The 22,616-nt window shown below is 40.3% G+C and overlaps 1 protein-coding gene across 1 annotated transcript in view; it reads left to right on the top strand.

Moving 5' to 3' along the window:
* Positions 1-880: 880 nt before the first annotated feature.
* Positions 881-22,616, top strand: part of SLC25A24 (solute carrier family 25 member 24) — a 56,524-nt gene continuing 34,788 nt past the window's right edge. The window contains exon 1 of the mRNA XM_001381880.4: positions 881-1,330. Coding sequence (XP_001381917.2) covers positions 1,148-1,330 — 183 coding nt within the window. The 5' untranslated portion in view covers positions 881-1,147. The remainder of the gene's footprint in view (positions 1,331-22,616) is intronic.

Genomic DNA, 22,616 nt, shown 5'->3' with positions numbered 1-22,616 from the left:
GTAAGTGTCTGAGGCAAGATTTGAACTCGTGTCCGCCCGAGTACAGCTCCAACACTTTACCTCTCATGGCCTTAATGCCTAACTCGTGTATTATTCCACGGTACTTTTCTTTTGAGTCTTCATCTTCTTCTTCTTTTTTTTTTTTTAAGTAAAATTCTCATCGTCTGTGTTTGGATCAGATACATTTAAAAGCCAGAGGTTTCCAATCAGAAGCCTAACCCTACCAAGTATCCTCCTCCAACAAGCCTTCCCTGCTCCACAGCAGAAAGTGTTATCTCCCTCCTCAGATTCTCTAAGAGGAGTCTGTCATAGTTCTCCTATGCTCCCATTAAATGCTTCCCTTGTATCAACCTTCCCTCTCCCCCCCAACTTCTTTTTGGTACCTGTCTCATCTTCACTTTTTTATCTCCTTAAGAGAAGAGACCGCACTGTTTCGCCTCACTTCTCCTCGCCTCGCCTCCTCTCCCCCCATCTTTAGCGCGGTTCAGAAATGCTTGTCAAATTGAATCGCGAGGAGATCCCTTTGCTTAATGAGGGCAAATTGCCACCCCTATACGGTAGAGACCTCATCTCAGGTTGATCCGCCGGGAACTCCTTCACTTTTTCATTTACTTCCTGGCCGCCCAAACCTCCCGTTCAATTTGAAATGGACCAATCTCAGGCTTGTTCTTACTCGGGGTTCGGGGAGCGCTGCACCTTTCCCGGATCGTTAGGATCCTCGGAGGTCCGCGCGGGCCGCACCCTCTCGCCAGCCCCGCCCTGGCAGCTGCAGGAAATCTCCATTCAGACCCGGGCTCCCTCCGAGGCAGAGTTTTCCTCCAAGGGGCGCCCCAAAGGCTCGTGGCCGCCGTGGGGCTCCTCCCAACCAGTGATCAGGAACTTGATGGGCGGGGATCCCCTGGCAGGCAACTCTCTCAGCTGCCGCCTCTCCCCGCTCCCGTGCCTAGGAGGTGACTTCTTGGCCGCGCGCAGTTCAGCCTGGCCCGGACCCCGCCCCGGTCCTCAGCGCCAACAGCAGCCACCTTTGCTATTGCTGTCCGAGGCCCACTTGGGCTGGAGAAGGGAGCTACTGCCTCCTACGCGGGAAGTGGCGGTGGCGATCGAAGCTTTTCCCTTTGTCCAGTTCTCTCTCTAATCTTGGGGTGCCATGCTTCGCTGGGCACGGGGCTTCGTGCTGCCCGTGGCGGCCTGCCAGGAGAACGATAGCTGCAGACTCTATGCAAAGCTTTTCCAGGATTTGGACCGCAACGGGGATGGAAAAGTGGACATCAAAGAGCTGCAGGAGGGCCTCCAGAAAATGGGCATCCCTCTAGGCCGAGACGCGGAAGAGGTGGGTTGCCGGGCCTTGGGTCGGAGAGATAGCGAGGTGGAACCTTGTGCTAACTGACCTGGGGCTGGGAAAGGGCTTAAAGGTAGAGGCGGAGGGGACTCTGAAAAATTGAAACTGTCCTAACAGGCCTTGAGATGGGAAAGGAGAACGAGATTATAAACTTGGGAGTAGGATGTCTGGCAGGGATAACCACAAAGTGAAAGGACCTTTCTTTCTGATAAAAGTTAACGCTTTGGCGAAACTTTACTAGGGATGCTTTCCTAGTGGAGCTGAGATCTGGAACTTACACATAGACATTCTGAACATCCTGGAGTTCTTCCTCTCGTTTCTCAATTTCCTTTGTTTCTCTGTAGACACTTAACAATGGATTTGTAAACCACGAAACAGTATCCCTCCAAGACCTTTTGGATATATTTTAGAGTGGGCTGCCTTGCCTAGAGTAGAAATTGATTCTTTGCGGCTTAGTTGTAGCAGCTCCTAGGAGGCGGGGTTTCCTTAAGGAGGAGTCCTACTCTTCTCCCTATTTCCTGTTGTGCAACATACAATAAATTCCTTTGCCCCAAATGCTGGAAGTTAATATCTTTAGTAAATACATTGATAGCAGGGCTTGGTCTTCTCTAGGACATGATTTCCGAACGTTCATCTTCTGAGTCATATTAATTATGTCCAGAAATTCAGCTCCCTTTTATCGAGAGAAGATTCTTGGAAATTCCCCATTCTTACACAGCCTAGACTAGGCTTATTCTTCATATAGCCACCCAGAGAGAAAATCATAATCTTGATGAGTGTGAGGGTACTTTGTATGAGCACTCAAATGCCTTGCTTTTTAACTTGGTGACTTTATTTTAATTTACCCACACGTCTGTTTTTTAACTTCATAGTCTTTTCTTTAGGGTCTTGAAAACTTTGCTTAGACTGTGGATGAACTCTACTTATTCTTACTAATTAGTTAATAGAAACAGCATGAATATACCAAAGGAGAAAAAGAAACAAATACAAAAACAAATAAAATAAGCAAATACAAAACACTTCCTCTCTTCCCCAAACTGTTAAGAAATAGTGGATGAAGACATTTACAAATTAGCCTAGGATCACAGGCTCAGAAATGTAGAGGCTGAAGGGACAGTACAGGTCATCTGGTTCAGATCCTTGGTTTTATGGATGAGGAGACAGAGGGCCAGAGAAGGGAACTGAATTTCCCCAAGGTTAAACAGGGAGTAAATAGAAGAGTCAAGATTCAATCTCAGATCCTCAGGCTCCAAATGTTCTTCCATTGTACCACATTATCTGTAATAATTATGATCTGATGACTTACAGTAAACATCTATATTAAGAATAACCCAAGGGTCAGTTAGGTGGAACAAGGGATAGACTTCCAGGCCTGGAGGTGAGACTTTCAAATCTGGCCTTAGACAAATGACTGTGGGTAAGTCACTTAACCTTGTTTACTTAGCCCTTGCCTTTCTGTCTTAGAGTTGTTGCTAAAATAGAAAGTAAGGATTAAAAAAATAATCTAGTGGACATTTTAAAATTTGTATTCTAATAATACATATAATTAAAGAGATGGTCTTGAAGTCAAGAAACCATGTATAATTCCTGTTTCTGATACATGTGACCTTTGGCATGCCACTTAAATTATAGAGGAATTATAATGATATGCCAATCTGATAAATGGAGAGAATTTCTACCCTGGAGGTTCCCCAGACAGAAGAAAGGATGGGTCAGAGCAAAAACAAAACTAGAAAATTATCTGATAATTGATTTTCTGTGTGTGTATGATGGGGGAGGGAGGACTAGTGCTTTGGGTTTATTGAAGATTCCTGAACATGTTTCTTTGTAATTGGAAGCAGCCAGTGGAGTTCTTTTCAAAGTGCTAAGAGAAATCAGACTTCAGTCAACAAGCATTAAGCAACTAGTATGAGCTAGGCACAGTGCTGGGAGCCAGAAAGACAAAAATGAAAAATAAAAATCTCTTCCTCCAAAGCTTACATTATATTAAGAGACTGTGTGTGTAACACACACAACACATAGTACGGGGAATGAACGGAAGACATAAATTAGCAATGGGAGATTTGGGAGGGTTTGAACTTTAAAGAAAACTAGAGGTTCCAAGAGATGGAAGTGAGGAAAAGTGCATTGTGGCCACAAGGGGGACTTTAGCCACTTCCTACTTCATGACTCCATTTGGGGCTTTCTTGGCAAAAGTACTGAATGGTTTGCCATTTCCTTCTCTAGTTCGTTTTACAGATGAGGAATCTAAGGAAATTGGGATTAATGACTTGCTCAAGGTCACCCAGCTAGGAAGTGTCTGAAGCCAGATTTGAACTCAGGAAGATGATTCTTCCTGACTCTAGGTCTGGCATTAATAAAAATCTTTGGCACCCAGTGCAAACGAACAACAGAGTCAGGGGATAGAGTGCCTGTGTGAGGAATAGAAAGGAGGGCAGCTTTACTGGAGCTTGCAGGATATGAAAGGAATAATGATTAAGTCAGGAAAGTTCCACTGGAGCCAGGTAATAAAGGGCTTTCAATGCCAAAAAAGAGGATTGGTACCTATTTAATAATAGATGTAATAGGGAGCAGCTGGAGTTGATTAAGCAAGGGAGATATGGGACTAGACTTGTGTTTAAGGAAAATCATTTCCTATATGGATGATGGATCAGAGAGGGGAGCAATGAGTAGACACCTCAATTTGGAGGTCATTGTAGACATCCTGGTGAGAAGTGATGAGAACTACGGAGAGAAAGGGATAGATATGAGTTTGGTGGTGGGGGGTAGATTTGGCAATTGAATAGATATGTTCTCTATGGGAGAGTGAGGAGTCAAGAATGATTGATTTATTTTTGGAATTGGACGGTATCTTAGAGATTATCCAGTCTAGTCTTAAAAAGTGTAGTGCTAAAGTGATAGAGGAGGAAGCTGGGTGGCTCAGTGGATGGAGAGTCAGGCCCAGAGACAGGAGGTCCTGGGTTCAAATCTGGCCTCAGATACTTCCTAGCTGTGTGACCCTGGGCAAGTCATTTGACCCCCATTGCCTAGCCCTTACCACTCTTCTGCCTATATACCTATAGTACTCACCTCAGGGCTTCTTTGTGAAATTCAGATGAATTTCCTCTTTGCAAATCTTCAAGTTTTTGCAACTTAACTGTAACCCATTAGAGCTCAAAGACACTTGCTAAGATGACAAGTTATAGATGATTTTTTTGTCCTGCATTGGTGAAAGGAGTTTCCACACTTCCTGGCATCAGTGAAATTGCAGGTCAGGACAGAAATATGAAGTACTTTGGAAACTTTAAACTGACCATTATTATTACCCCATAGTACTCAGTGGTAGGAAGCACCTAGGTGACTCTGGATAGAGTGTTGGAGTTAGGAAGAACTAAGTTCAAATCCAGCCTCAGACACTTATTAGTTATGTGACCCTGGGCAAGTCATTTAACCTCCATTTGCCTTAGTACTCTGGAGAAGAAATGGAGAATCCTGTATCTTTGGTAAGAATACCCCATAACGGGGTCAGGAAGAGTTGGACATGACTGAACAGCTTCTCCAAAGAGCTTGCTACTATTTTTGGCAATTGCTCGGTTGTATGTATATGTGTCTAGAGGTATGTACTTTTGAATGGAAACACTGAATATCCTTGGGACATTTAAAAACATGTATTTGGGGACTATCTAATCAAGTTATTGCTTATCTTCCTCTGACATTATTCAGTAATTTAAAACACCATCCATTATGTATTTATTATGTCCAGTGTCTTTTGCCAGTTGCTGGCACCAATTTAGGGTTAGTGAGCAATAGTCATTACCATCAAGGAGTTGAAACTTAATCTTCCCCCTCCCCCTCTCCCTCCCTCTGCCTACTCCTTCCCCCTCTCTTCCCCCTTCTCTCCCTCTGTCTCTCCCTCTTCCTCTGTCTCCCTCTCCCTCTCCCTCTGTCTCTGTCTCTCTGTAATAGAAGTGAGAATATGGTCATTATAGAGGATGAGGTCAAAAAGAGTGTCAGGACATATGAGAAGAAACAGAGCACTTAGAGTTCAAGAACTTAGGGGAAGTTTCAAGGAGGATGTGTCACAGGGGATAATGGGCTTTAAGAGAAGAGAAAGATTTCAGCAGGTGGAGATGAGGGTGAGAAGGAGGGGGACAATTCCAGGCATGAGTACTGGTTTGTGCAAAGTCATGGAGTTGGAAAAAGGCACAATTTAATTGGGGAACAGCAGTCCCTTTCCTCCTCTGCCCTTTTCCATTATTTCCTCTGAATCGCTCTTTTCCCATCTTCAAATTGTTAACAAACTTTCCTTCATCCTTAATATCTGAGCTTTTGCAATTACTGTCTTCCTTGCCTAAAATGCTCTTTTATTTCCACCTCTTAGAATTTCTAGCTACCTTCAAGATTCAACTCGAGCACCACCTTCTGTGGGAGACCATTTCCTCTCCTAGTCGCTAAAGCCCTCTTCTCCAGGGTCACTTTGTATCTACTCTGTATGTATCTATCTTCCATGTATTTACTTATTATGCACATAGGTTTTTTTATTTGTTTGTGCGTAAGGAAACCTGTTCCCCTCTGGAAGACTCCTATCTCGCATCATTTCCCCTAGTTCTGTTTGCTTCTTCTCTCATGTCCCCCAGCACAAGGGAGGGAAGAGGAGGAGGAGGAGGAATAGGAAGGTCCTTGTGTGGCCTTGTGTCCAGTGTAGACTGTGCCTGCCTGATCTTTTGTTGCTACCATCACTCAGTAAATTTGCCTCCTTTGAGGCTCCCTGCATAACAGGTCCTTGTTGTTGTGATCTCTAGTACATTTTCAGCCCTTTTTCAAGGAGTTTAGTCTCTGGAGCACCCAACCATCCTCATATTTGGGCACTTCAGACATTTGTGTTTCTTCAAACACTCTGGACAGTTCCTCTTTATCTCAAACGTTTATAACTATAAATGTCATCCAGTACCTTCATACCTTATAATCACTATCCCAAATTGTGCCACAGTAAGAACTCTGAACTCCTGAAATTCCCTTTTCTGAATATAATTCCCTGTCATCTCCATCACTACTTCTAAAAACCATTCTTGTCCTCACTCCAACCCCTCCATCTTTCCCTATTTTTATCTTCTACATAACTGAGATTATAGGGCCCATCTATAATGAACCACCTTTTCCCCCACCTCTATAGCTAAAATTCTTTCAACATTTCTCATCTCTTTATTAAGTCCAAGACAAGAGGTGACTTTTTTCTTTCTCAAAATTCTCTACCTGTTTGTCACCCCCTCCATTTCTTCTTAGAGCTTATTCCATGAAACATTCCCAATTTCTTTCTCTTCTTCACTATATCCTTACCTCTTTCCCTACTGCCCCTTTCTACTGATTCATTCATTCAATCATACTGATTCTACTGATTCATTCTACTGAATCTTTTTTTTATTGAATGTTTATTCTGATGTTTCATCTCAAATATAAAAAGTCAAAATTCTTACAGCAATCTTCAAAAGAAAAACATGCAAAGCAGTTAAAAATGTTTACAGCCTTTTGTTTCCTTAGTTTGCTTCTTTAATCTACTGAATCTTTTTTTAAAAAAACCTTTTTTTGACAATGCCATTCCCTTGAGCTATTATTTGTTTTTCCTCTTAGTGCCAAATTCCTAGAAAAAATTCTTTGTATTTATTGCCTCCACTTCCTTCTGATTTCTGACTCCAGCACTTGACTGAAACTATTTTTTTCTCAAAAGTTATCAATGATCTCTTAACTGCCAAATACTTTGGTTAGTCTTTACTCCTCTTCCCCATCTCCTTCATTTATTGTTATTACTGATCATCCCATCCTCCTTCTTTATAGATGCCCCTCCTTTGACTTTATTACATGACCCTCCAGGTTTTCCTCCTATATGCTTCATACTTCATTATTTCCTTTGCTGGGTTATCATTTGTCTCCCACCCCTTAACATTGGTATCCCCTAGGGACATGATAGTGAACCTATGGCACACAAAAGGGCATGTTCCCTCTTCACTGTGCCTCCCTGCCCCTCTGCCCAGTAGCCCAATGGAAGCATTTACTCCCTCCCCTGAGCAGAGTGCCTGGCCACTTTCCTCTCTTTCTCCCTCCTCTGTGTGGGGTAAGGGGTGGGGCAGAAACTTCATTGGGTGGGCATGGCATGCAATGTCTAGAAGGTTCTAAAAGGTTTGCCATCATTGCCCTAGGGTTTTGTTTTGGGCCCCCTTCTTTTTAAAAATCCTTACTTTCAATCTTAGAATTAATACCAAGTATCTGTTCCAAGGTAGAAGAGAAGAAAGGGCTAGGCAATTGGCTTGTGTCTTTCTTTTGACTCTTTGAAGGATTCATGATTTTATAAACATTGATGCTTTCTTTAAGCAATAGTGAACCCTCCCATCCCTACAAGGTCTTCATAAGTTTCTTTGGCCAAGAACATCTGTTGTCTAGTGCCTAGTTCTCTGATATTGGGTTTCTCTGGATTTAGCTGGATTTAGCAGAAACATGATCAGTCACCAAGTCTGTACTTGAAGCCTCCCCATGTTCAAGGCACATTGGACAGTTGACAGCTGTCATCACCTTTAAAACAAAACAAAAATGTGCTGATGATAATTTCCAATACTGTCTCAGTCTTTGTTCCTAGCTTCTTCCTCTGTTTCAGGGGTTCCTAACCTGGAATCCCCGAACTACTTAAACTTTTAAAAAATAAATGTACTGCAATGTGATTGGTTACTTTTGTAAATCTTATGTAATTTTGTTGCATTTTAGAATGGAGTATTCTGAAACAGGATCCATTAGGTTTCACCAGATTTCAGGAGTAGGGGATGTGGTCTGTGATGGAAAAAACCTCTTAGGAACCCTTCTTTATTTTCTGACTCTGATCCTTGATTACTGATCATCTATTTTACCTGCTTTGATCTTGGTGAATGGTGAACACACCTTAGCTTACCTTCTCTCCTGATGAATCAGAAAGGACAAAGTTTGTGGTTATAGTGTCAGTCCACTTTTGATGAACTTAAAAAACAAACAACGCTTACCTTCCCTCTTAGAATCAACACTGTGTATTGTTTCCAAGGTGGAAGAGCAGTAAGGGCTATCTAGGGAGTGTCTGAGGTCAAATTTGAACCTGGGACTTTCCATCTCTAGGTCTGTGAACTGTCAATGACACATAAAATAGTTACAAAGTGATTTAGGCTTTTTGGTCTTATTTCAGCTTCATTATTCTACTTTTAGCTATAGTCTGGACAGCAACCATCCTTGGCTACAACCATTATCTGACCATCCCTCTCATTTGAACTCACTTGCATTATTGCTAGCCTGGGGTAGATGGAAAAGGGTTGATATTAGAGATAGGGAGGCTGGAATGATATGTCTCCATTCTATTTTTGTCATACCTTAGACTTCAGCATCATCCAGAACTAAATCATATCCCAAATCTTGGACTATGAGATTTAACTCAGTAATTATTGTCTACTGTCCTGGGCCTTTGGACTCTTTAAATCTTCTTATCTTCCCAGTCTTCCTTCCTCACTGCCCCCTTTTTGTCCTCACTTGCCTCCCTATACAGCCTGGAACAAATGGTCAACTATTGAAAAAGGTTCTTTAAAGGCTATCCAAAATCCCACAGTCCCTTTCCTGCATTGGTTCCTAACCTGGGGTCATCTTTGCCCTGTCCCTTCCATTTGCACTCATTTTCTAAACTTCAGACCTTCATTGTTATCTCACTCTTTGTCTCCTCCTTCCCTCCTGTCTCAGAGGAAGAAACACTCTTTCCACTTGCCCTTTGCCCACTTTGAAAAGCTTGTTCTATTAGTCATCTTCTCTCTCTCTCTCATGCATCTTCATTTAAAAAAAAAATGACTGACTTTCCCTTTGCCTAAGGTCTTTTAACATCACTATCCCTTTAGTCTATATTTATAAATCTCTTTTTTATTTCTGGACTCCTTAAAAAAAGTCTTTATTCTCTGGGGTTTGACTTTCCCCATCCCTCTTCTTCCCCAAACATTCATACGATTTATTGAAACATTTTATTGATGCCTCTTTTATTTACACCATACTTATTTCCTTCTTTACAACTCCCCCGCATCCCCCACGATCCTTTCTTCTAGCTAAGAAAAGCAATGAGGTAGAACCAACTGATAGCAATTAATTCTGATAGCATAAACTACAAGCTCCACCTGTTCTCTGTCCTCAAGTGGCTTCAGGACCAAGATGAGTCATTACAATTAACCAGAATTCCCTTTAACCTGATTTTCATTTATCTTTTTGTACTCCCCATGTATAGTGTCTTTTTTCTTCCGCTTACTTTATAAGACACAGATCTTGAGCTTAAAGGGACCTCAGTGGTTGATTCTAACTACCTCATTTTATAAATGTGGAAAATAATAATGTTCAGAGAGGTTGTGATTTGCCCAGGGTCTCACGGATAGTAAATATCAGAGTTGGGATTAAAAATGAGGTCTTTTTGTGTGGAATTAAAAAAAGACCACCCACTCAAATTACAGACCTGAGGTCAAAGTGAGAGTAGAAGAGACAGCCAGTTTATTTCTTCTATCTCATAAGAAAAGGGCAAATGCAATGCATGGGTGTAGATACATTATCTAGGTTCCTGATGCCCTCATTTGGGGAGGGACAGGATTTACAATCTAGGCACTAGACTACCTCAATCAGAAAACAGTAAGATGGGGGAAGCTGGGTGGCTCAGTGGATTGAGAGCCAGGACTAGAGACGGGAGGTCCTAGGTTCAAATTTGACTTCAGACACTTCCTAGTTGTATGACCCTGGGTAAGTCACTTAACCCCCATTGCCTAGTTTTTACCACTCTTCTGCCTTGGAATTAATACACAGTATTGATTGGAAAGTAAGGGTTTAAAAAGGAAGAAAACAGTAAGATACATAGCATGAGCTCATCCTGAGCTCCTACTTGGGAAGGGTAAGGTTATGGGGAGGTAGCCATGTGCTCGAAAGTCACTCCCTGAGCTTCTAAAGGTATGAAGAGTGATATATTGCCCTCCTTGTTTCTTGAGCTGTCAGGATGTCCTTAGATAAGAAGCATAAGGGGCCTCTCATCTCCCTACCTGGCCAGACTTGCCTCCTATATCTACTAAACAAATAAGTAGTTCTTGAAACTAAAACAGACCTGTTTACACATTCCATTCTTAGTTGGGGGTGTAAGATGGATGCTCCTCCAGAGAATGACACACTTAATTTTATTCATTCATTGATGCTGAGCCAATGCTACCGCCCTCAATGGCTCAATCAGTTCATAGAAGTGTTCTAGCTTATTTCTGAATTCTTCCAATTTGTTATTTCTTATGGCATTCTAGCACCCCACCGCATTCATATAAAATCATTTATTTAGTAATTCTCTACTTTGGACACATACTTTATTTCTTCTGTTTTTTTTTAGCTACCACAAAAAAGTGTTTCTAACTTTGTTATCTAGGGGATCTTTGTGCCTTTGCCCTCTTTAGTATATATGGCTAGCCTGGGGCAGATGGAAGAATTGAAATTAGAGAATTCTGCTAGACCAAAGGGGATGCACATGTTAGGAAAATTTCTCCTGTAATTATTTCCTGGAATGATTGGATCAATTCCCAGATCCACCAGCATTATGTGGTGTGCTTTGCTTTGCATAGTCTGACTGATATTGATCATTTCCATTTTTTATCATCTTTGCCTCTGTGAGGTACATGAGATAAAATCGTAGAGTTGTTTTTAGTTTGCATTAATTTTTGACTCATACTATTCTTCTTCTATACATTTTAATAGCTACATTCTCATATCATTATTTTAATCTGTATGTTTATTTTGTTTAATTCATTTAAAAATTCATTATTCTGAGAATAATAATATTGGTTATAGAATTTAGAGCTAGAAAGCAATTGAGTGATCATCTAGTCTAGGGGTTCTTAATCTTTTTTTGGACCCTTTGGGCAGTTTGATAAAGTTTGTGCTTCTCTTCTCAGAATAATTAATTTTTCAATGAATTAAAAAATAAATTGGATTATAAATTAAAATAATATATTGAAATATAGTTAAAATATATGTTAAAAAGCTTACAACTTCTAGATAAATACTCGAAGGATTGAGTGTATCAATTGCCTCAAAATTTTTTCTTTTAGAATCTTGAAACTGAAAAAGTTTGTTTTCCTAATGTTTTCTATAATCAGCATTCTTTACATTCTAAAGATGTTTTAAAGAATAATAACAACATTTTACCTATGAAGACCAGATTTGTCAAATAAGGCATATGCCTAAGATTTATAATGAAGTATGCATATTTTATTTCATTTGATCCTCAAAACTTGGCTCTTCCTCACTTCAAATCACTTTTATTGTTTTTCAGTCATTTCAGACTCTTTGTGAGCCTTTTGGGATTTTCTTGGTAAAGATCCTGGAGTGGTTTGCTATTGTCTCTCCAGCTCATTTTACAGATGAGTAAACTGAAACAAATAGTGTTAAGCAACTTGCCCAGGGTCATAGAGCTAGAATGTGTCAGAGTCAAGATTTGAACTCAGGTCTTCCTGGATCCCTGCCTGATCCCACCTACTTGCCCTTCAATCCTTTGTCCTGATTAGCTATTCTTGGCTTAGACTTCCTAACTATGTGACCTTGGGAAAGTAATTTGCTCTCTCGGTGCCCCAATTTCCTTACTGGTAAAATAAAAGGGTTAGAGAAGATTAGGGATTCATAAAGCACTATATATACTATTTAATTCTTGTTATTGAATGCAAATGTTCTCTGATTCCAAATCCAGTTTTTTTTTTCCATTATAAAATCAGAATTCTGGTGAATGAGTGTATGCAAAGTGAGTTCAAACTGAAATGGACTGCACAGGTAAATGAGTTCCCCTAGCTTGGAGGGAGGTCTTCAAGCTGACTTTTAGGCATGTTATTAATGGGGAATTTTTTGGGGCAGGGGTTATTTGGATCAGATGGCCACTAACATCCCCTTTCAGCTCTCAAAATCCTGTGGGTCCTAGTTCCCAGAAGAGCATTGACCTAATATCGTTCTGGGCCTCTGAATGCTCCAACCTCAGGACAACAGATTCACACGGGAGAGTTGTGGGAGAGCTTGATGTTAACTGTTTGGGAAGACATCCACTTGAAGAATTACCAGCCTCTTTAAAAATAGAGGAATTTATTAGATGAATAGCCGGGAGGCAGGTGCAGGTGAAGTCTGCCTCCATTGAGGAGATGGGATCCAGGATTTTTATACATTAAAGCAGGGGTCCCCAAACCACATGTGACTCCCTGAGGCCATTTATCCAGCCTCCACTGCACTTCCGGAAGGGGCACCTCTTTCATTGGTGGTCAGTGAGAGGCATCCTGTGCTCCTGGAGTACTGTGTGTGGTGGCGCCACAAAGCATGGTACAGTACTACTTCTGGTGACATAATCCTTTGTATGATGCCTTGTTCTGAGAACGAGGTGTCGCGCAAAGGATTATTTGGCTGCACAATGGAAGACATCAGCATGGTGAGCGGCTATCTGGGGGAGGGGATTGTGCGCTGTATCTACTGCTGCCCGGTATAGTGGTGGCAGTGATGGACCTGTGCAAGGTGTGACAGACCCATCAGAGCTAGCGCTGCAGCCTCCACTATCCCAGACAGCAGTATATAGTGTCACAAACCCAGCACTGCCTCCAGTACTGTATATAGGCATCGGATAGTGGTGATCTGGCCTGTGACATCAGCGCTGGACCTCTACTGTGAGAAGCCTATGATAGGGACCATTATGTTGTGCATCTGGGGGAGGATGGTTGCCATTGTACTATGTGGGGGAAGTGAGGCATGTGTTTTTCGTATTAGGGTCTATAATTACAGATCCATAAATATGGACCGCAAGAGGACACACACTAGTGTCATGCCTTCTTTTTTTTTTTCCCTGCCGTGGAATCTGATCACATGATTCTTATCCATGCGATCAAATTCCTGTGTGAGTTCACAGATTGCAATGCGGTTCACACAGGGTAGTGTGAACTGGAAAGGTGGTGGAGGAACTGGCTTTGTAATTGTGCAGGTTCCCTTACCACACCAGTGTGAGCCTGAGGTCAAAGTAGTAGAGTTCCACCAATATGGTCACTGGTGAGGCTGAAATGATGTGGACTGGGAAGGCTGCATTGATGGGCAGTGCAGTCTGTATGCCTCTGTGTGGGCAAAATTATTGTTGGTCTATTGTTTTTGTAGGGCTGTATATCTATATCTATATATATCTGTTGGTATTTTACTAATAGCAATTTGGAATCCCTCGGAAACTGACATCAAGAAAAAGAAAAATTGACTTGGACTGTAGGATATTCAAAGAACAGTGGACTTAAGATTACTTTTTCCATGTAGTACAAGGAAAGAGCTGTGTATTTGATATGCCAGAATATAGTGTCTGTGTTCAAAGAATACAATTTGCATCAACACTATCAAACTCAACATAAATATAAATATGATTGTTTGGTCAGAGATGTGAGAAAAGATAAAATATTAAAACTGAAAAACACATCGACAACTCAGCAAAATACTTTTGTGAAACAAGCAGCTAAATATCTCATCACTGTAAGTTTTCAAGTTGCCAAGCTAATAGCGTGTACTCGCAGACCATTTGTGGAGGAGAATTTGTTAAAGAGTGCTTTCTTTCTGTTGCCAAAGAGATGTGTCCAGAAAAGACAGACTTATTAAGTAGTTAGTCTTTCAGGATCTACAATTACACAAAGGATTGAAGAAATGGGAGACAATTTGCATCAGCATTTGCAAAACTCCACAAGAAAACTTTCCTATTTTTCTTTGGCAGTCGACGAGAGCAATGATGTTTGTGATTCTGTACAACTTCTAATTTTTATTTATGGGATGAATGACAATTTTGAAGTCACAGAAGAGTTTGCTGCACTGCAAAACATCAAAGGAACAACCACAGGAGAGGATATCTATGAAAAGGTTTCCCAAACTGTGAAGGATTTGGAGCTGGACTGGGCTAAACTAGCCAGTGTGACAACTGATGTTGCTCTTAGCATGGTGGGGTCTAAGAAAGGAGTAATTGCTGGCATTATCCAAGAGATGGACAAATAACCATTCTCATCCAATAGCCATACACTGCCTCATCCACCAACAAGTGCTGCTATGTAGTAAATCACTGAAAATTGTGGTATCTTGTGTTAACTTCATTAGAGCTAATGCACTAAACCACAGACAGTTTCAGGAATTTCTGTCTGAGCTAAATGCTGCCTATGAAGATGATCTGTACCACACAGAAGTCTATTGGCTGAATTGAGGGAGAGTTTTGAGACATTTCTATGACTTACTTCCACAGATTACAGCTTTTATGCTTTCAAAAAACAAAGACGTACCAGAGCTCAATGATGCAGAATGGAAATGGCACCTCGCCTTTTTGACAGAGCTATTCAACAGTTTTAATGTGCAACTTCAAGGAAAAGGGAAGCTCATCTGTGATATGCAATCACATGTGAAAGCATTTGAAGTAAAATTAGGCCTCCTTATCAATCAAGTGAAGGCGGAAAATTTCTGCCATCTCCCCTTAACTCAAAATCTGTTAGCGGAAAAACCCTTGATTGCATTCTCAAAAGAAGGATGTGTGGATTCACTGGAAAAGTTGTAAAAGGAGTTCCAATTCAGATTTAAAGAGCTTTATCTCCATGAACAGGACATACAGCTTTTCCATAACCCGTTTTCTATTGACATTGAAAATGTGGATATAATTTACCAAAGGGAACTGGCTGAACTGCATAATTGTGACTCTCTGAGAGACGCATTCAAGTCAAGCAGCTTACCTCATTTCTATGCATCTCCCCTCTTTGAGACATATCCTAATCTCAGGAACCATGCAGTCAAAATGGCAACCATCTTTGGCAGCATTTATGTCTGTGAACAGACTTTTTCCAGAATGAAACATCTGAAATCTCCAACCAGATCTAGACTAACTGATGCATACTTGCATCACTTATTACAGCTAGCAGTGACAAATATGGAACTGAACATTGACCATTTCATTAGACAAAAGGAGGTCCATAGTTCCCATTGAAATACTGATCAGTTTGTTGATTTAAATTCACTTGTTCTTTATTTTAAATATTGTATTTGTTCCCATTTTGTTTTTTTATTTTAAAATAAGATATGTGCACTGTGCATAGGGATTTGGCATAGTTTTTTTTAATAGTCCAGCCCTCCAACAGTCTGAGGGACAGTGAACTGGCCCCCTGTGTAAAATATTTTGGGACCCCTGCCTTAAAGGAACAGAGAGAGACTATGTGACCTGGAAAGGAAGGTGGGGACGGGGACAAAGAGTAGGTGACATTCCAGTGTGAGATGCCTTAGTGTGTAGGGTAGAACCACAGGTATATGTTGTTTATGACATGTTAAGCTTTGTTCATAAAGTTGGGTGAGTTGCTTATCTCAGAGACTCTAGGGATGTTTGAGATGCAAACAGAAGATGCTAAAGCCCTCATCATAAAACTAGAGGAAATGCATCTAAAATAGAAGGAAATGTTTATCTCTTAGGGATTCCTTTGTTTATTCAGTTGTTTCTTTGGTTACACCAGGGCCAATTTTCTTCTCCCACCTTCATTCCTGGGGTCCATGATTGAGGAATTCCTCTAGAGACTTGGAGGTGTCCAGGGGACCCTGCATCCCCATTCCAAGAAGAAGACTGAGTACCAATACTAAACAGCTGCATAGATAGAATCAGGCTAGCCTAGGATAGGAGCAATACTGCCCTGGGTTTAAGACTTGGTTATTTAACACTAGAAATAACCCAGGGCGTTTGGAGGGGGTCTTCTAGAGTCAGGGAATGGATTTGTGATGGCACCAATGCAGGGAACTCCCAGATGAGGAAACTCCTCCTTCCTATGTAGGGTAGTGCCTTCTCTGAAACTTCCTATAGAGAATAGCAGCATCCTCCCAGTCCTCAGGTTCACTCATCTTCACGCACATCCTCAACCCTATACTCACCATATTCAGCCTGTTGCCAACACCTGTTTGTTTGTCTTTCATCCAATATCCCATTCTCTCTTTGGACACTGTCCCATCTCTAAGGCAGGCCATCATCACTTCATGCCTGGACTATTGCAATAGCCTTCTGGTGAGTCCCACCTGCCTCAAGTCTCTCCTCACTCCAATCCATCCTTTGATCAACGGCCAAAGAGATTTACTTAAGGTCCTGTCATGTCACCCTTCCCTGTGTAAACTCGATGGCTCTCTCTCCCCTCTACGATCAAATACAAAACCCTCTGTTTGACATTCAAAGCTCTTCGTAATCTAGCTGCAGACCGCCATATTTCCAGTTAAGTTATTGTTATATCTTACTCTTTGTCATGGACTCTTTGGTCCAGTGACACTGATTGACCCCCTTGCTGAACTATGAACAAGGCATTTCATCCCTTGGTTCTGGGAATTTTCTCTGACTGTCCCCCACGCCTGGAATGCTTTCCCTCCTCATCTCTTCCTTGTTTCTCTCAAGCCCTAACATCTCACGTTCTTCAGGATGTCTTTCCTGATAGCTTCTCTCTGTTAATTTTTGTCTATTTATTCTCTATATAGCTTGTTGGTACATATTCCTTTGCATGCTGTCTCCCTCATTAGTTTGTGAGTTCCTTAAGGCCAGAGACTGTCTTTTGGCTTCCTTTGTAACCCCAGTGCTTAGCATATAGTAGGCACTTAATAAATGCTTATTGATTGACTGAAACAGTATGGAGAGTTGCCTAGAGAATGGAGAAGTTCAGTGATTTTCTTGGGGAGGGGTAAGCATACAGCCATTAGTAGAGGCAGAACTTGAACTCAGGATTTCCTGGCTCCAAGGCCGATTCTCTATCCATTACACTACACTGCCACTGAATTACTCCAGTCATAACCGGGGAAACGTTCAATAAAGATGTACCCTTTGATATGGGTCCCTCATGCAAGCTGGACCCCAGGAATTGCACCCATTTTGTAAGTAACTTCAAAGCAGTTAATGTAAGCATCCCTGAGCTCTGATATGAGGCCATATTATACTTATCCCCAAATAACTTTGACTGGAGGGTAGAGAGAAGTAGGGGAGGGGAATGACCAATGCATTTTCTTTCAAGCTCACATTAAAGTGCCTAGCACATAGTAGGAATAATAATTATAATATAATATTAATAATATAACATATTATCTATAATATAGATTATTATATATTACACATAATAAAGCAGATTAATTATCATTAATTTAATTGCTTTATTTTAATTTATTATTTAAATATTAATCAAGATATTGATGATTAATTATTATTAATTAATAATTATATTCATAACTGTGAATCTTGAAATTTCTCAGACTTGTGAATGTTAAAAGATTCTCAGACTCTACCTTAGAACATTTGGTTAAGACCATTCCCCATTTTAAACAATGAAGCTACTTAGATCTAAAAAGTGAGAACTCTACTTAGATCAGAAATGGGAAGACCTCTACTCCACCCATACTTAAGACTGCTTTAGGGAAGAAAACTCCTTGCAGAACAATGAAAAGTACTTAAACCCATACTTAAGCCATGCCTATTTTTAGAATTATTACAAAGGGGTGCTAAGTACCTATAAAGGTCAGGCAACTTGTGAACTTAAAAGGAGCAAAGTGGGAAAAACTTACACAGAGATTCTAATCTACTCAGGTGTGGATTACTAAAAGGATTAGTCTACTCAGCTGTGAATTCAGAATGGGCTGTCCTTTGGAAAACGTCTACTGTGATTGGTAGATGGAAGAACTTAGGGGAGGTGACATAGGAGAAAACCTGCTATATAAGAAAAAGGACAGACTGTTGGGAAAAATCTCTTGAGATGGAGAACAGGCTCTTGAGAACAGGCTCTTGAAGGAGAGTCTCTGGCTGGAACTCCCTTTGAGGAGACTCTGTCTCTCTCAAGACTCATTCTGAAACATTCAGATGGAGGATTGAGATGGTGAAAGCAGCTGAGATGATGCTGGCCTGGTGTCACTAGAATCCTTGCTTGGACAGATCTTGTGGTGAGTGATTAAGATATAAGGACTGACTGATCTTTCTTTTAGGGCTTAGGCCTGGGTTGGCCAGGGCTGCCTGGGCCGGCCTATTCTTTTCTCATTATTCCCTCTTTTTCTCTCTTTCTCTCTTTCTTTGATTCCTCATTGTATTATTAATTAAATTCTCTATAAAACCCAATTGACTTGGGTATATTCATAATTGGGAATATTTCCCTGGTGACCACCTTATATTTGATTTAAAACAAGACACTGTAGTGAAAACATATTTCCTGCGGTCACAATTTACTCACCCACTCTAATATCTACTACAATTTAAGTCTTCAACCATTTAAACTCTTACAGTTTATGTCTCCGACTCTTTTAAATGTTACATAACACATATTTATTGAATTAAGTAACTTGTTGTCCATTATTCCCTTAGGACTTCTTTATGTTTATATTTTATAAAGTTAAGTCAGTAGAATAGTTAAATGATTTCTATTAAACCTTGCAAAAGAAACAAATATATACTTAGCAAGAGTGGTAATTACTTTTATCAATTTAAAAAATTTACTAGTGGATTATTCTATTCTCCCTATTTTGTTTCTAGTAAATCAATTTATTATACTCTTACTCAAAATTCCATTATTTTTTTTGATGAACTTGGCCCAAATCAGGCCCTTGTTGGTGACTGTTAGCAGAGGAGGAGATGTGAGCTTCATCTGTCCAGGGGCTACGATAAGGATTGGGAGCATAGGGTCAATGTTCAAAGCTAAGAATACAAAACCCAATAATCAAGATTTCAGCATCACTTAGCAGAGTTACTCTTTCCTGTGCTATCTCTTATTACCATGTGACCTCAAAGAAGACCCTTAAGCTCCTCAAGCCTCAGTTTCCTTCTCTTGAAAAAGAGTTTGAATCTGATAATCCTTTAAGGTCCATTCCAGCTCTAAAAACTTCTGTCCACCCATAAATGCAACCGCCTTGTGATAGGAACTGTTTTTCTTTCTGTTTTTATTTTCCCAGGATCTAGTACATGCTTAATAATAATAGTTAGCTCTTTTTAAAAAAAAAATTAAACTCTTCTGCTTTAGAGTTGATATTAAGTCTTAATTCCAAGGCAAAAGAATGGTAAGGGCTGGGTAGTTCAGGTTAAATGACTTACCCAGTACCCTAGTACCTGAGGCAGCTTCCAGACCTGACTATCCACTGAGCCACTTACCTGCCCCCAATAGTTAGCTCTTTAAGGTTTGCAAAGCATTTAAAAATATTATTTCCTTTGACTCAATGACTCCAGGGAGATATATGCTCTAATTATTCCATTTTAGAGATGAAGGAAACTGAGTCAGAAGTTATATGACTTACCCAGGTCACAAAGCTAGTAAATATTTGAAGTTGGTTTTGAACTTGGGTATTCTTGGCTTCAGAAGTTGGAAAGAGCTGAACCTGGGTTTGTAAACCATTTTATTTTTCTGATTAATAAAATTTAACTTTTTTAAAAAACAAGTACTAAAAAGAATATATATATATATATATATATATATACACACACACACACACATCTCAGTAATCCCGGATTTGCCAGTCTAAGCTCTTTCTGCCAGGGTTTGTTTCAGATCCTGCTTGTGATGATTACTTTAAAAATGCCTTTGTAGGGGCAGCTAGGTGCCTCAGTGTGTTGATTCTTTGACTCTTCCTCCTTCTACGTCTTACAGTAGTCTCTTTGAAACTCAGTAGGAGTTTAATAAATTCTTGGTAAATGAAAGACTTTTAAATTGCCCTGTAATCCAAACTTTCTAAGAATCTAGTCCAGGCTTCCTTACAAAGGAATTCCAGTTAACGAGGGTTCGCTGGAGTTTTCTTTCAAATGAAAGTAGCTCAGTCTGTGGCTTCCAAGTCATGCCATGTGAAAACAAGTCATATCAGAGTCTTTAAACCAGGAGGCTGAGCATAAGTGGATATAAGTGGACTCTTATCACACCTGACCACCCAGATGTAGCGCTTTACAAAGGGTCACTGGAGCTCCACAGATTATCTGCCACCAGAGTGCCTCACTCAATGAGCCAGATGATCTCTCCTGTATCGAGCGGCACCTTTGTGGGGAATGATTGGTCTCCTTCTCTTTTTGAAGTGACAAATATAATGATTCCCTTTGGTTTTAGTTTCTCTTTGTTAATCGATCAAGAAAGCAAAGTGTATTTTGGAAGGCTTCTGTGTGTCTGCATTTCTTTGAGGAGGCAGGATATATGTTGGAGATGGTTTTTGCCCTCACAGAGGCCATTTGTCTATAGTCTTGATGGAAATTAGAGTAATAGTATGTGAAACAAATTCCAAACTATTTGATTCTGACCCTAAAAGCTTCCATTCTTCCTGTAAATTCTGCTTACATTTGTATTATGGTTATATGTGTAGGTTATTTTTAATAATAAGTAACTCACACTTATATAGCACTTTGAGGTTTGCAAAGCACTTTATGAATGTTATCTCATTTGAGGTGAATGTTATTATTTTAATCCCATTTTACAGATCAGAAAATTGAGACCTAGAGAGGTTTAAGGGACATTTGTGTAGGATTACACAGCTGAGAAGTATCTTGGAGTGGGTTTCGATCTTGGCTTTTCTGGCAAAGCCCAGCCCCCCATTTACCATTATCACACTGTCTTGCTGTTTTCTTACTCAACAGATTTCTTTTAATATATTCCCTCTGATCACAGGAATATCCCCAATACTCACTTAGGCTTTAGAACTTGCCAACCTATTCCTTTCTACTTTTTCCAGCATCTTGATTGAACAGTGATTTTTAATCTGTCATGCATTTTTAATCTCATCCTTGCCACTGGATCTTTGAAATAACAATCCACAGATATTTATTAAATACCTACTATGTGCCAGATACATTTCCCTACAAAGAGCCACACATCCTTAAAAAAAATAGTCCTCCCTTTATCCATTGATCTTAGCCAAACACTATCCCTTTTAATAGTAATAATAGCAACAATAATAATGATAATTAGCATTTATATTGTTCTTACTATGTGCCAGGCACTGTGCTAAGCCCTTTACAAATATTATTTCAGGGGGCAGCTGGGTGGCTCAGTGGATTGAGAGTCAGGCCTAGAGATGGGAGGTCCTGGGTTCAAATGTGACCTCAGACACTTTCCAGCTGTGTGACCCTGGGCAAGTCACTTAACCCCCATTGCCTAGCCCTTACCACTCTTCTGCCTTGGAGCCAATACACAGTATTGACTCCAAGAGGGAAGGTAAGGGTTTAAAAAAATAGATAACTTTGTCAAATTTATAAGAGGTATTCCCCAATTGATAAATGGTCAGAAGATATGAGGATATGGTTTTTGGATAAAGAAATTAAAGCCATATATGGGTGGCTTGTATGGGTTAAATGGTAGGAGTTTGACAAAAGTGAGGAGAGCAGTTTGATAAAACTCTTAGTTTAATTTGAGAAGAAGTATAGATAGAAAATAAAAAGGGGGAAAGAGAGATTATTATTTTAATACCCTATGACTATACCTAAATTTCTAATACTAACTAAAATTTCTAAAACCTACTGTCTTCTGCGGACAGGTGCTTCTCACCTGGCCAGACCAGGCCTATCTAACCTACACTACTTAAATTGATTCACTAACTAACTATCTTTCTAAATAAACAGACATTCACCACTCATAAACACCCTCATTCAATTTCTATACCCAACTCTCAGTGTTTAACTCCCAGAGACAGACCTACTGCTCTCAAGAGATCTAGAGGCAAAAGAACTCCACTGCCAACTGATTCCTTCCTTATTTATCTCCCCTAGTCTCCCTGGTAAGGGATTCTTCAGCTCTGGCACACAGACTCCTGTCAGCTCTGCTCCACCTAGAAATCCCCCTCTCCTGCCTCTTACAGAGACAGGGAGAGATTAAGAAAATCTCTTTAACAGTATGAAAAAATGTTCTGAATCATTACAGATTAGAGGAGTGCAAGTGAAAAAATTCTGAGTTATCTCACCTATCAGATTGGCTAAAATGATAAAAGAGCAAAATGACAGATGTTGGAGGGACGGTGGAAAAATGGATCACTAAAAGACTTTTGGAGGAACTGACCTGATCCAACCATTTTGGAGAGCAAGTTGGAATTATTCCTAGAGAGTTAGACACAGATGTCCTTAGACTCATAAATACCACTGTTGGGTCTGTTTCCCAAAGAGATCAGAGAAAAATGAAAAAAAAATTATATATTCCAAAATATTTATACCTGCTCTCTTTGTGGTATCAAAGAACTGGAAATCAAGGGGATGTCCATCAACTGGGGAATGGTTGAACAAGTTGTATGTGAGTGTGTCAGAATATTACTACACTCT

Source organism: Monodelphis domestica, chromosome 2 (genome assembly GCF_027887165.1).
Source record: "Monodelphis domestica isolate mMonDom1 chromosome 2, mMonDom1.pri, whole genome shotgun sequence".
Lineage (NCBI taxonomy): Eukaryota > Metazoa > Chordata > Mammalia > Didelphimorphia > Didelphidae > Monodelphis > Monodelphis domestica.
Note: the sequence above shows the minus strand (reverse complement) of the source record. Positions and strands in the feature narration are given on the sequence as shown.